This window comes from Centruroides sculpturatus, unplaced genomic scaffold, assembly GCF_000671375.1.
Source record: "Centruroides sculpturatus isolate CEXI.00-Female unplaced genomic scaffold, Cexi_2.0 scaffold116, whole genome shotgun sequence".
NCBI classification, from domain to species: Eukaryota; Metazoa; Arthropoda; class Arachnida; order Scorpiones; family Buthidae; genus Centruroides; species Centruroides sculpturatus.
In genome coordinates, this window is record NW_019384401.1 from 331,085 (window position 1) to 343,226 (window position 12,142).

Below are 12,142 nucleotides of genomic sequence, written 5' to 3' on the forward strand. Positions count from 1 at the left end.
TTCCAGCTTCCAAAACACATAATAATTAAGGAAATTATGATGAAACACGATCGAGTCGAATTACTTCTTGATGTAAATTCCAGATTAACGTATACAAACGCAACAAAGAAGGCATTCACTCCAATAAAAAGAAGTTTGTTAATAAAGGCCCAACTGTACTAATTAATCGACGTCTTCAGAAAGAAAAAAAAAACCATTACAAAACCGACAAACACCTCAAAAAAAATGATTAAAAATTAATTTTAAGAGCTCTTCTATACGTTAAACTGTTCAGTTTTTGGTAGAACGAACTTTTTTGGAAGTTCAGAAATTAATTTCCAAAGTGTGAACCAAATTAAAACGAAAAACCCAATTTGTTTATAAATTAAATTAATCGAGTTTCGAATTAAAGGTTTAAAGTTTGATTGATAGAAATTTCAGAAAAATATTTAAAAAGAAAGAAATTTTAAAATATGAAAAGTTTAAAAAGAAGAAATAAAAAAACAAAAGCAATTTTCTAGTTAAATTTATTGCCTTATTTGAGAATCACCACACAACAAAAACTTATAAATGATCAGATATTGGGAGTTTTTTCCAAGAATAAATCAAAAAGAGTGAAAGAAGAGAAGAGAAAAAACAGGCAATGTAATAATACTCGTTTAGTTGATTGATACGGATTCATATTTTCTATCAGTAGGCAGATACACAATGCACGTAACACTTAGTCGAAACACTCGTCACCAATAACATCCTGCCAATAACCACGTAGTGCACGTCAGCCATAACTCGGCATCGTTAGCTTCCATCTTGGATATTTTGGCTGGGTCGTCCAACGTCCGATTTTTGATCGACGACCTCCAAAATTCCACCCCCCTCTCGTCTCATTCTCCTACCAGCTCTTCCTTAAATAGAATCCTCGTTATATATATATATAACTGTTTAATTTTATTAACTATCAATAATGAAAGAGTATTGTTTTCAAGGTCGACTCCATTAAAAGAATACCATTTTTTTTAAAAAATATATATATATATTTGTTTGTTTTTAGAATGGGTCCTCGAAAGTTAAATGATACTCGCGCGAAAGACAATTTTCGGGTATTTAAACTGATTTTATTACGGGATTGGTCGGTTTTAAAATGGTTTTTAAAAAAAACGGATTCGAAATCGACCAATCCGAAACGAGAACGACCGAAACGTAAGCGAGCAATTTAAATGCGATAACAATAATCTAAGAACATTAAATTCTTGGACAATATAAGCAAATTAAACGTCGTTATGTCGGAAAAGTCATTTTGTATCTCGTTAAACATGCTCCACATTGAAGTAGGCCTGCAATTTACTCGTTGAACGAAAGGAAACGTCAAGAAAGAAAGAAAAGAAAAAAAAAAAAAACAAACACGCGTTTTCGTCACACGGCTTATGGCCGAATCGACTTTCAGCCAAAGATGAAAAGCTAATTATTTAAATTGCGAATATGATGATAAAAAAAAAATCCGCCATTAAAAAGAATCTTTAGAGATAATGTAACGCTTCCTTCCGCTTAACGACTCCAATAATTAAAAACAAGAAATCAAATGAACGAATTTAAATCGCGTATTAATCTTGCACATCCCGTACGAACGGGGCCATTCGGTTACGATGTTATTCTCGCAACTATGTACGCGTTAATGTTGCAAATGCGTTACGCTTCGGACACGTAACTTTACCGGATCAGGCGCGATTCCAATTACGAACATTTATTCTGTACGCGTACAGTTTATGCTAAAATTTCGATGATAGATTATATCTAGAAGAAACAGGACCGACTGGTTCCTCGGCGAGATGAGCTACACACCGAACGTCTTCAGTCGGTCCTGAAATATCGAATTCTACCTTCGAGTGACTGAAATTATATTAAAAAAAAGAATGGTCGCATACGTAACTTATCGTCACGCGTCACAACGTAGGGAAGAGGAAAAATAGCAGAAAGGTTACAGGGTAATCTGGTGGAAAGTTTGTCATTCCGAAAGCGTTTTCCCTCCTCTATCGGTTAGACTGAAGAATTCCTACGAGAGACGAATGTAAAGTTTGTGGTCTACTAACTGGTTTTCGGGGTCGTAATGATTTTGCTACTTTTTTACACTGACACGGGCTAAATACTTCTCTCGATCGAAGCGTTTTTAAATGGGAGCATTACACCGAGACGGGCCACGTTACCTTCCGCACCGCAGACAAATTTGGGCAACCTTCGGTTCGGAAGAATTGTTTCCACTTCCTCCATCCCACAAAGGTCGCGACCTCCTACCGGAACCGGATACTGACATTTTTTGGGGGTTTTTTAATGCGTTACGCCACTTAACGGAGATCGGGAAAGCTCCAGAATGGAAATAACTCGAGGTCAATTGATAAGTCGACGATAAGTGGTGCGTCCGAGTTAGCGCTCGAGTCGTTACGATAAGCCGGAAACGAGAAGATATTTTACTCCCTTTTAAACTTTTCGGAAAGGTAAATCAACCCTAATTCGACTTATTTCGTGTTACATGCGATTATTTGCGTTATGCACGAACCTCTTGCCATTGTAGCAAGGTACTCGTAACGTCACGCCAGCCAATCATTACATTTTCCCTATACAGTGTATCTTAATAGTTACTTCCATCGTAACGCGCGCGCAAATGCGCCAAGTAATAAAAGTTGGTTACGGTGTAGTATTAAAGAAATGTTTGGCAAGTGGGAAAAGAGTATCTTACCTAAACAAACGAAGAGAGTCTGCAGCAACACGATCCAATCTCGGGACGACTTCATGGGAGATTTTTGAGCGTGGTAAAGCTGCGAATTGCTTCTCTTCACGGTCGTCGGCATCCGTAAAAAAGCCCTTGGACTGCCCACTTCTCCATTACACAGTCTTTCGCACGAAAGAAACGGGTGAACTCAGACAACTTTTAAGTTTTAGAATCTAGCAAACCGCTGGTGGCAGCACGCGTGTCGATTCCAGCGCGGTACGATCAGCTGTGCCCGATGCGATCCGCTTTCGGACGGTCCAGTCGAAGTCCAGGGGGGTGGAAGGTCGTCTCACACTCGAAATCGGCGCGATTCGTCGACCACTCGACTCTTCGTCCTCCTCCGGTTGCCAAATTTCGTCATTGCCTCGCGAACGTCCACAACAGAAGGAAGCTCGCGCTATCAGACTCCACTTCATCCAGTTAAAAACGGGACGTACCAATATGGCGGCGCAGGGACGTCGGGCAGGAGTGCGCGCCGATGGTAAACTTTTATACCACTCTGTTCCGCTTCCGAGCGTCCTACCGACTGAGTCTAGAGCTTGAAGCCGGGACGGGGTGATTCCGTCTTCGATACGTCAGAGGTCACGTGCCTCGACACCTGTCGGATCGCGTAACCAGATTGGACGACGTTTGGGAGGATTCTCTACTACGCCCGCCGAAAGACCAGTTTCGGGAGGTTTTTATCTGGATACGAAGGACCGTCAAGCCCTACAAATCCTCACTGTTTGTCGGGATTCTCTTCGGAATTATTCTAATTACGCACTCTCGTTACCTAGCAACGTGACACGTACGTTACGTCGACGCGATATTTGCATCCTGTAGGTTTTTTTTATTTATTTATTTTTAAAAAAACGTTGCACGCAAACGCGCGCGATCCACGCCAGACGCCAGATAATTACGTGGATAAAAATAATGTATCGAGATATAAAATATGTAACTACAGACGTTACCGTTGGGCAGGTTAGAATCGGGCAACATCGCATTTCTGAAATTGTGTCGAGCTCGTCGATGATCGTCGATAACGTCACGTTTGTATATTGCCAATCTATACCAAACGGATAATAGGATTCCGCTCGTAACTCATCTCCATGTAAATAGACCTTACGTCTTGTCATTTTTACCCTATTTTATCTGGAATTATTTTGTTTTATCACGCCTCTGACTTTATTAATTATCCTTTTTCGTTCTAAAAATTCGTTTTCCGTAAAATTGTTAACGTTTATCGACTATTCCTGTTATTTACGTAACGTTACTCCGATACGTGAGCGTTACTTTCGTATCGCGTTACTCCAACCATAAAATTGTTGGCTTATTTTTTGTGGTTTTTGGATAGTGACGAATAGTTTAAATCGTATTTTCCTAAAGATTAAATTTCTATTTTTCACTCGGATTCTCCATGTTTTTTTTCCTATCTGTTTTTAGTGAATAAAATTATATCTCATTTCCCTTAAAATATAAAGTTATTATTACTTGTTTTTTCGTCACAACTTAATCTCGTCTAATGGTACTTTTCTAATCTTTTCCGAATAATAAAATAATGGCACTTCCTTCGTAGTACATGTCGCGGTATTATATTACTTAGTAAATTATAGGATCTCCCTCCACAGTTTGTACACCTTTAGTAAAGTTCAGATAAGATATAAAGTTATACTGCTTATCTGCATAATATTCTTATCGTCCTTCAAGAAATATAATTATGGTACGTTCTTTACGTTGCTCTTTCTCGGAGTACTTCCATTATGGAACAGAATTATGGCGCATCGTTAAAGCCTTTCTAAGTAATAAAATTACATTTACACGTAACAATAACAGGTCCGTAACAGGCCTTGATGCAAATGACGGTCACATCTCCTCATTTAACTCTTAACTTTATCCTAGAGTCGTCTAAGTGGCGACTTTCGACACCTAATAATTACTCGGCCGGTTGTAAATCTAGACTCGGTTATACGTCATCATTTTCTAACCTTTCCGTAATAAATTCGTCATAATTGTCGTCTCCGGCGTAAATCACAAAAGAAAATTTGGAATTTTTCTGCTGGCGGATTCGAACTCGGACTCCACTTCTTTCTATCGATACTTAACGACTATTTTAATATCCTAAAGTATTTAATTATCTTCGAGATAATTCTTTGAGCAAATATTGAATTAAATAAAATAAACATTTATCATAGCGATAAATATATAACTAATTTGTAACGTAAATATTTATCGCTTCGAACTTACTGAATTATGAACTAAAATTCAAAATCTTGTCGACATCTTTAACTACTTGTAAAACAAATTAAAACAATTCTTCAACTTTAACAATTCTTATATTTATTTTATTATTTATTTTTAGAAAGTATACTTTTATCTCTCTGTGTTTTATTCAAATATTAATAACTTATAACTTTAAATGGCAACTTTGTTGTTTTTTTTCCTTAAATAAAGTTATTTTTAGTATAAAGAAAATAATTTATTCGCTTCTTGTAAGATTACATTTCAGAATTTTCTAAAAGGTTTTTTTTAATGAATATAAAGAACATAAGATACTTCTAAGAGTTTATTGATATCAGATTATATTTACCTTTATGTATATTATCGTGTTGAAGATACCGGATATAATGTATTTTATTTGTTACTTTATTTGTACAATGCTTTAAAGATTATCCGCAGAAAAAAGTATTTTACTTTTAAAAATCTTTATATATATTTTTTTTTATTAAACACGAATAAAAGCATAACTTTTACTATAAATACATGTAGGACTCTTCTTTTAAAGGCACGAACTATTCAATTTTCGAGACTTTAAGTATATAAAGTTGAATTTTGAAGCCTCCAGGCCCCTCCGATGTAAGCCTGTAGGATATATAGTTTACATTAAGCGTAGGTTTTCAGTTTAACGTATTGAAAGGACGACTTATTGTCACAATATTAATGTGATTCGTGACCCGTAGATCGCGGTCTACTAATTTAGAATCTCGCACGCGAGTAAGATACCTTCGGGGAGAAATGCAATAATTCGAAATAAATTATAATCAGTTTAAAATCATTGGCTTATTTTAAAAAAAAAAGTTATACAGTTATATTTAGAATGAAGGAGGTTATAAGGTTAATGTTTTGGTATAGACACAAACACAAGTTATGTAGATAATGTACATAAAAAAATCTTTATACTTATAAGGCTCGTGAATTAAATTTTTCCTCCTTTCAAGAAAAATCAATAAGTATTTTATAAAGTTTATTATATAATATAGATACGGAGCTATTTTAAAGTCAATCACAAAAAGCATTTACTGTTAAAATGGAAGACATATCCGGAACAGTTAAATCGAATTTTTATATGATCCATATAAAAAAAAATTAATAAGAAAAGTATAAAAAGGTACCCGGCAATAAATTGTTTAAATAACTAAATCAGTTTTGTTTTATATTCAAAAACGTTTTAAAAACGTGTTACATAAATATGAAAGACTTCTACAAAAATCTCAATAGATCAATAAAAGGTTAAGTCAGTGACGATGAGAGAGCCAACATTTTTATGGACATTTTAAAAGGATTTTTTTGCTATAAAAGTTTAAAATAGAGAAGATATTTGAATATCAAATTTTTTTAAAATTTAAGAGAGTATTGCTACAATTTTAAAAGGATCGGAATTATAATTTTTTTTGTTGTTGTTGTTTTTTTTAGATCAATACAAAAGATTCGGTTTATCTGTCTTTGCATCTTTAAAGTAGAAACAGCTTAGAAACAGGCTTACGTAAGCATGGAAATGGTGTGTAACACATTGATTCAATATGTTACAAGGAGAGAAAGACGAAGGAAGAAATTGGCTTCCGACTTTCGTTTGAATAAAATCCGTTCGGTTATTAAATAATACAGTTTAATGGTAAGTGTACGAAACGAGCATTTGTTATATATATTAATAATAAAACAGTTGAATAAGCATCAAGCGAATAATTTGTGACTATTAACGATGCGATTCTACAAAAGACAAATTAAAATTTTATTAACGTATTGTTCGCCAAGTTATAATGGATGCCTTTAGAGGAAACTTAATTAACTTGCAAATTGGGAATTATAAAATAAATTGGCTCGAATAATATCGTGTTTATTATAGAAATTGAAATACAAGGTCTATATTTTTTTCCTTCCTACTCTTAACGTGAGATGAACTTTATAAAAGTAATCTACGACATACCGAACATCATAATATATTAACATTCTATATTTTATTAAATATAATTTATATATATCTAAGTTATAAAATTAATTATAAAATATTTATATATTTTTCTGGAAGTGTAAGATTTGTTTCTGAAATTTGTATGAGTCGTTCTATGCCGATACATTTTTTTACAACTATAACTGTAGGAAATTGTATTTGGAAAATCGGAAATTCTTATTATAATAAATTAACTCCGGTACGACTTTATTGGGGTAATTCTAAATTTTTCACGATTGAAATTGTCATATCGATCTCGTAAGAAAACTCTTCTTTCGACTAACTTAAATGTAATACACTCGGAAAAATCTTATCATAAAATGAATTAAACATTAAAATCCGAATTTAAAGTTAGAATGTATCACAATAATAAAGATAAATGATTATATTCGTCATCCAAATATCTTCCAAGTTCGAAATTCCACTTCTTACATTTAAATATAATGTACTGTACTGTACAATGTACACGAAAAAGTGTACGTTGTACAGTACTGTACCTTAAATTAATTATATATATATATATAAAAAATAGTTTAAACGAAATTCCAAGAAGAAATTAATTTATAGTTAAAATAATTGCAATATTTTGAATTTATTCGGTTTTATTTTTGAACAATGTTTTACGTAGTGTTTAAATATTCAGTAAATGCAGACAACTTCTATAATCTGGCAAAGGCCGAAAAGACGTAAATTGTCATATGACATCACGGTGGATTTTTGCCAAAGTGACTGACGTTAGATTTGTTTAAGTTAAAACTACACAATGCCGAATCGAGCAATTAAGATATTTCGACAAGAGACTTAAAATTTCTATTTTTTTTTTTCCCTTTACTTTGTTTACAAAAAAAATAAGGATCTATTTTAGAACGAAGAAAAAAAAATTCTACTTACATTTAACTCTTTTTGTAATAACTTAAAGAGAAAACAAATAATTTACGGTAAAATGACATTTATTCTTCGATTTCAGACTAAATTTTATGTGTATTTTATGTAAATTTTTTAATATAAAATTGTAATAAATTTCTTTATTAAAGGTAATAATTTTTTAATTCATTTTTTTGAGGAAAATATTTTTAAAAATTAAACGAATTTTAAATCTTGCTACAAATTGAACTCGGGCGGAAATGTACTGTACGGTAATAAATCTNCTTTTCTTAACCTCAAAAACTCGGAGCTTGTAACTGTAGATACAGAAACTATGGTGAAGATATAAACTCTAATCCTACACAATTTATGTATTACGTGAGCATATTTTTTTTTTAAATTTTAATTTTATCATTCCGCAATTATCCAATAAAATTGTGTATTTATTTATTTTTTAATTTTTGGGAATATTTAAAAGTAAACATTTTTCTTCTTATAAAAATGTTACGATTAAAATAATTTATAAATTTAATTAGCAGTTATAAATGAAACGAATTAACTAGAATCGTGATCGAGTTTTGTACTAAATTTTAATGTAGAAAGTAAATAATAAAAGTAATAATCTAATACGTTTGCAGCTGCATAAACATGTATACGTTATATTTAATTATTAAGAATATTAAGAGGCGTATGGATTAAAGTAAAGAAGCAATACTTTCGTATCTAAGTCAACTTCTAATCATAAGAAAAGCCTGGAAAAATTTGAAGTCGCTCGCTCTCTCTCTCCCCTTTATAAAATAAAATTTTACCTGTAAAATTATTAAACCGCAAAGTTTATACATAATATTTACTCACTTTTTTTCTTATTATTTACTCCAGTAGATAAAAATTTAATTGATCGATGCTGACTTTTATCACTATTCGGTAGTTGCGTGTATACGCATAAGTAGCGCATATATCTCTCACCTTCTTATTTAAATTAAAAATATCTTATTCCAAAAAATTCCTAGGCAAAAATCAAAGAAAAATTTAGCAAAGTTTTCAAAATACATGACAAGAAGTTTAGATGAATTCAAATTTTATATTATCTACCTGATTAGATGATTTTATTAGACTAATATTTTAGAAAATCTTGTCAACAACACTTCAAAAACTTTCGCTGTTGTGAGTCGTATCGATAATGCTAAATTATTCAAAAAAAATTTATATAGTTATATAAACTTATGATTTAGAAAAAAAAAATTAGCTTGCCGATGATTTAATGTAGGATTTCACGTGTTTATTATAATTATTAATTGCTTATTTATTTATATCTAACTCTAATTATCCACACAAATCAAGAAGTTTTAATAAGGACTTAGTAATACTTGCCTCATAAATAGCTGAATGTCTAATTATTTTGTCGACAATTTAACTTTTAAACTACCAAATTAATCAATTGGCATTTAATTAACTTCCTCCTTAATTTACCTTTTCACTGAAGAAACGTCGAAAGTTTTTATTTACTTTTAAACTACATTTTTTTAATGTTTTTTTTTTCAGTGCGAAGGAATTTTGTTTGTCAAAATTCATTCCTTTCGAGCTAATATTTTAGCACTTTCACTCGAAGCTTCCTTTCCTTTTTTTCTCTAAAAAAAAAACTATTTTTTAATTTGTAACATTTAATTAAATTAATATTAAAAAATTGTTTACATTTTTCTCGGTAGTAATATAATATCTTCTATTCAGTTTATAACTTTTATAGAATTTTAATTCGCTCGAAAATATTTATTCTTTATTTATTTATTTATTAAATAAAAATATTTAAAAAAATAATAGTAAATTAACAGCTAATAAAAGTTGTTTTAAGAGTTCTTAAAATAAAACTTTTGTATCACTTATTTTGCGCTTCATTAATCAAGAAGAATTGAGTGGATTAATATTCGAAAATATAGAAAAAAATTAATTTTATCGACTTTTTATGTATTAAAAAAATAAATAAAATTTACATTATTTACCATTTTTAAAAAGTCAAAGTGTAGGAAATGAAATCAAAAAAGAAAAAAAAAAGTGTAANGGAATTTATAGTCTATATAATAAGGAAAACGTAGAAATCCAATAATTTTTTTTCTTTTTCTAAAGGATTTTTTTTTCTTTAATACTTCTAAAAATATCATAACAACTTAAAGCATTTAAAATAATATTTTATAAATATATTTTTATTTTACTTATTCGTCTTTTATTATTGTTATAAAGAATGTTTTTAGTCGCTTAAAAATCATAAATTTTTTAAACAGTTCGCATAAAGACTGCAGGCAACAACAGAACGACTCGTCAACACTTTTTACTTTCCAGATTTTTACAAAACAAGAAAATCAGTGTTAAAGAGATTTTCATTTAATTTTTTTTTGTGGTTTATTCCCACTTTACCCTCGGGAAATTATCACTTACAACATATTCCACATTCAGTTTATATCCGGAAAAAACTTTTCTTCTCTACCTCTTTACGTCACAAAATATAAATATCTAAAACAATTTTAAAATATAGAAAATGAAGATTATTTTTTCATACATAAAATTAATTATAAATAATTTATTAAATCGACGATAATCGTGTACGTTTTTTTTTCTTGTTTTACAGTGCTCGTCATCCACATCAAAAGGACATACACTGTTAAGTCGTTTAATAATTTTTTTTTTAAAAAAACTAAAAAGGTTATCTACTTCCCATAAAGGGGAAGAGAAAAAATATCAAACATAGCATAAACACCAGATGTAAGATTTGTGCAGATTAAAGTTAACAGCGATACCAGTTTGGCGTGAAAGAATCTCAAGAGACTTTTTTGAGGATAAAAAACACGCATATTTATAAAGAAAACAAACATTTTTGTGACAAATTTCGAAACGTCACAAGCTTTAAATCCTCAAGGCGTTCGTGTAGATGAAGGAATTATAAGAATATCCAACATTTAAAAACAAAAAAAAACAATATAACTCTTACTCCTTTCCTGTAAAACTATTACAGAAATCGCTGGCCAATCTATCAAACAGTAAAAAAAAAAAAAAAAAAAAAATATTCAATTTTTAGATAGTTATTTTGCTTTGTCCGGGAATTTTGCTTTTTTTTTGTTTTGTTTTTAGTTAATTACGTGACGCTAAGTTTAATTATCAAACTGGAAATTTGAATTCTCTTATCGTCCTGGAGGATTTTATCTTCCCAGATGAAAATGTATTAAACTAGTACAAACCATATAATGAGTTATAAACAATTAAATTTATTTAAATCATTAAACCCTTTCTTCTTCTTTTTTTTTTCTTTATTAGTATTAATTAGAATTATATTTTCTATTAATGTAAATTATGCCAAATGTAAAGTATATAAATATTATAATTAATATTAATCTTCTAGAATGGAGAATATCTAAATCTTAACATGTAATATCCCTCATTTAAATAAATTTGTCTGTAAAATTTTTCATATTGCTTCGAAGTAAAGCACTCGATTGTTAATTTATTACAAAATTCGAAAGGGCATACTTTCTTCTTGACATTTAATACTTTTTAATTAAATTTCGATTGCTTTCTTCATATTTTTATACTCATAAAAGGTGAAAGAAATTAAAATTAAATCTAACGACGTGCTTATCCATATTATACAATCTCCAGAATCTTTTCTATTAACATAGCAATTGACCCTTTGAACTAAAAATTCATTTTTTTTTAAGTTTAGATAACTTAACTCTCTTTACAGTAAACTATATTAAAAATTCCATTTAATTAGTATAATTACTTTAATAAGTGCGCCGAAACTAATAACTGACCCACTTTACACAGAATTAGTATAATGGAGACATTATTTAAACTATTGAAAAGAATGTTTTAAAAGAACTCCGACAACAATTCTACATTTAAAAACTATTTTTCTAAATAAGAAATTTTTAAATAAATAAATTCATCCCATACATTTCTACTTTTCGAATATTAATAAAAANTTTCTTTTTTTTTCCTCGAGTTGTTATAGTGACGTGACGCGTGGTGACGTGTTTAGTCTCGATGGAGATAAAAAGGAAGTGACGAAGACAAGAACATTAACGACGTTTTCTGTTTACAATGGATGATAAATTTTGCTTTCAATACTCAATTTGCTATTAATAATAATTGTGATATTCGAAACGAATAAAGAAAAAAAAAAAAAAACATTCTCGACCATCTTTTAATGTTTTGTTTATATCAGGCGCTAAATACAATACTACAATTAGCGCCATCTCTTAGCAACTACTTATAATTGCTCAAACTTAGCCTATTGTTCGTGACATTAAGTGTTTTTCTGGATTTAATACTGACGAAGAAGTTGC

The 12,142-nt window shown here is 30.4% G+C and overlaps 1 protein-coding gene across 1 annotated transcript in view; it reads right to left on the minus strand.

Annotated features, from left to right (window-relative positions):
* LOC111618663 (bone morphogenetic protein receptor type-2-like) overlaps nt 1–3,276 on the minus strand; it is a 51,735-nt gene extending 48,459 nt beyond the window's left edge. Inside the window, exon 1 of the mRNA XM_023360218.1 lies at nt 2,708–3,276. Coding sequence (XP_023215986.1) covers nt 2,708–2,819 — 112 coding nt within the window. The 5' untranslated portion in view covers nt 2,820–3,276. The remainder of the gene's footprint in view (nt 1–2,707) is intronic.
* Between the last annotated feature and the right edge of the window lie 8,866 nt (nt 3,277–12,142).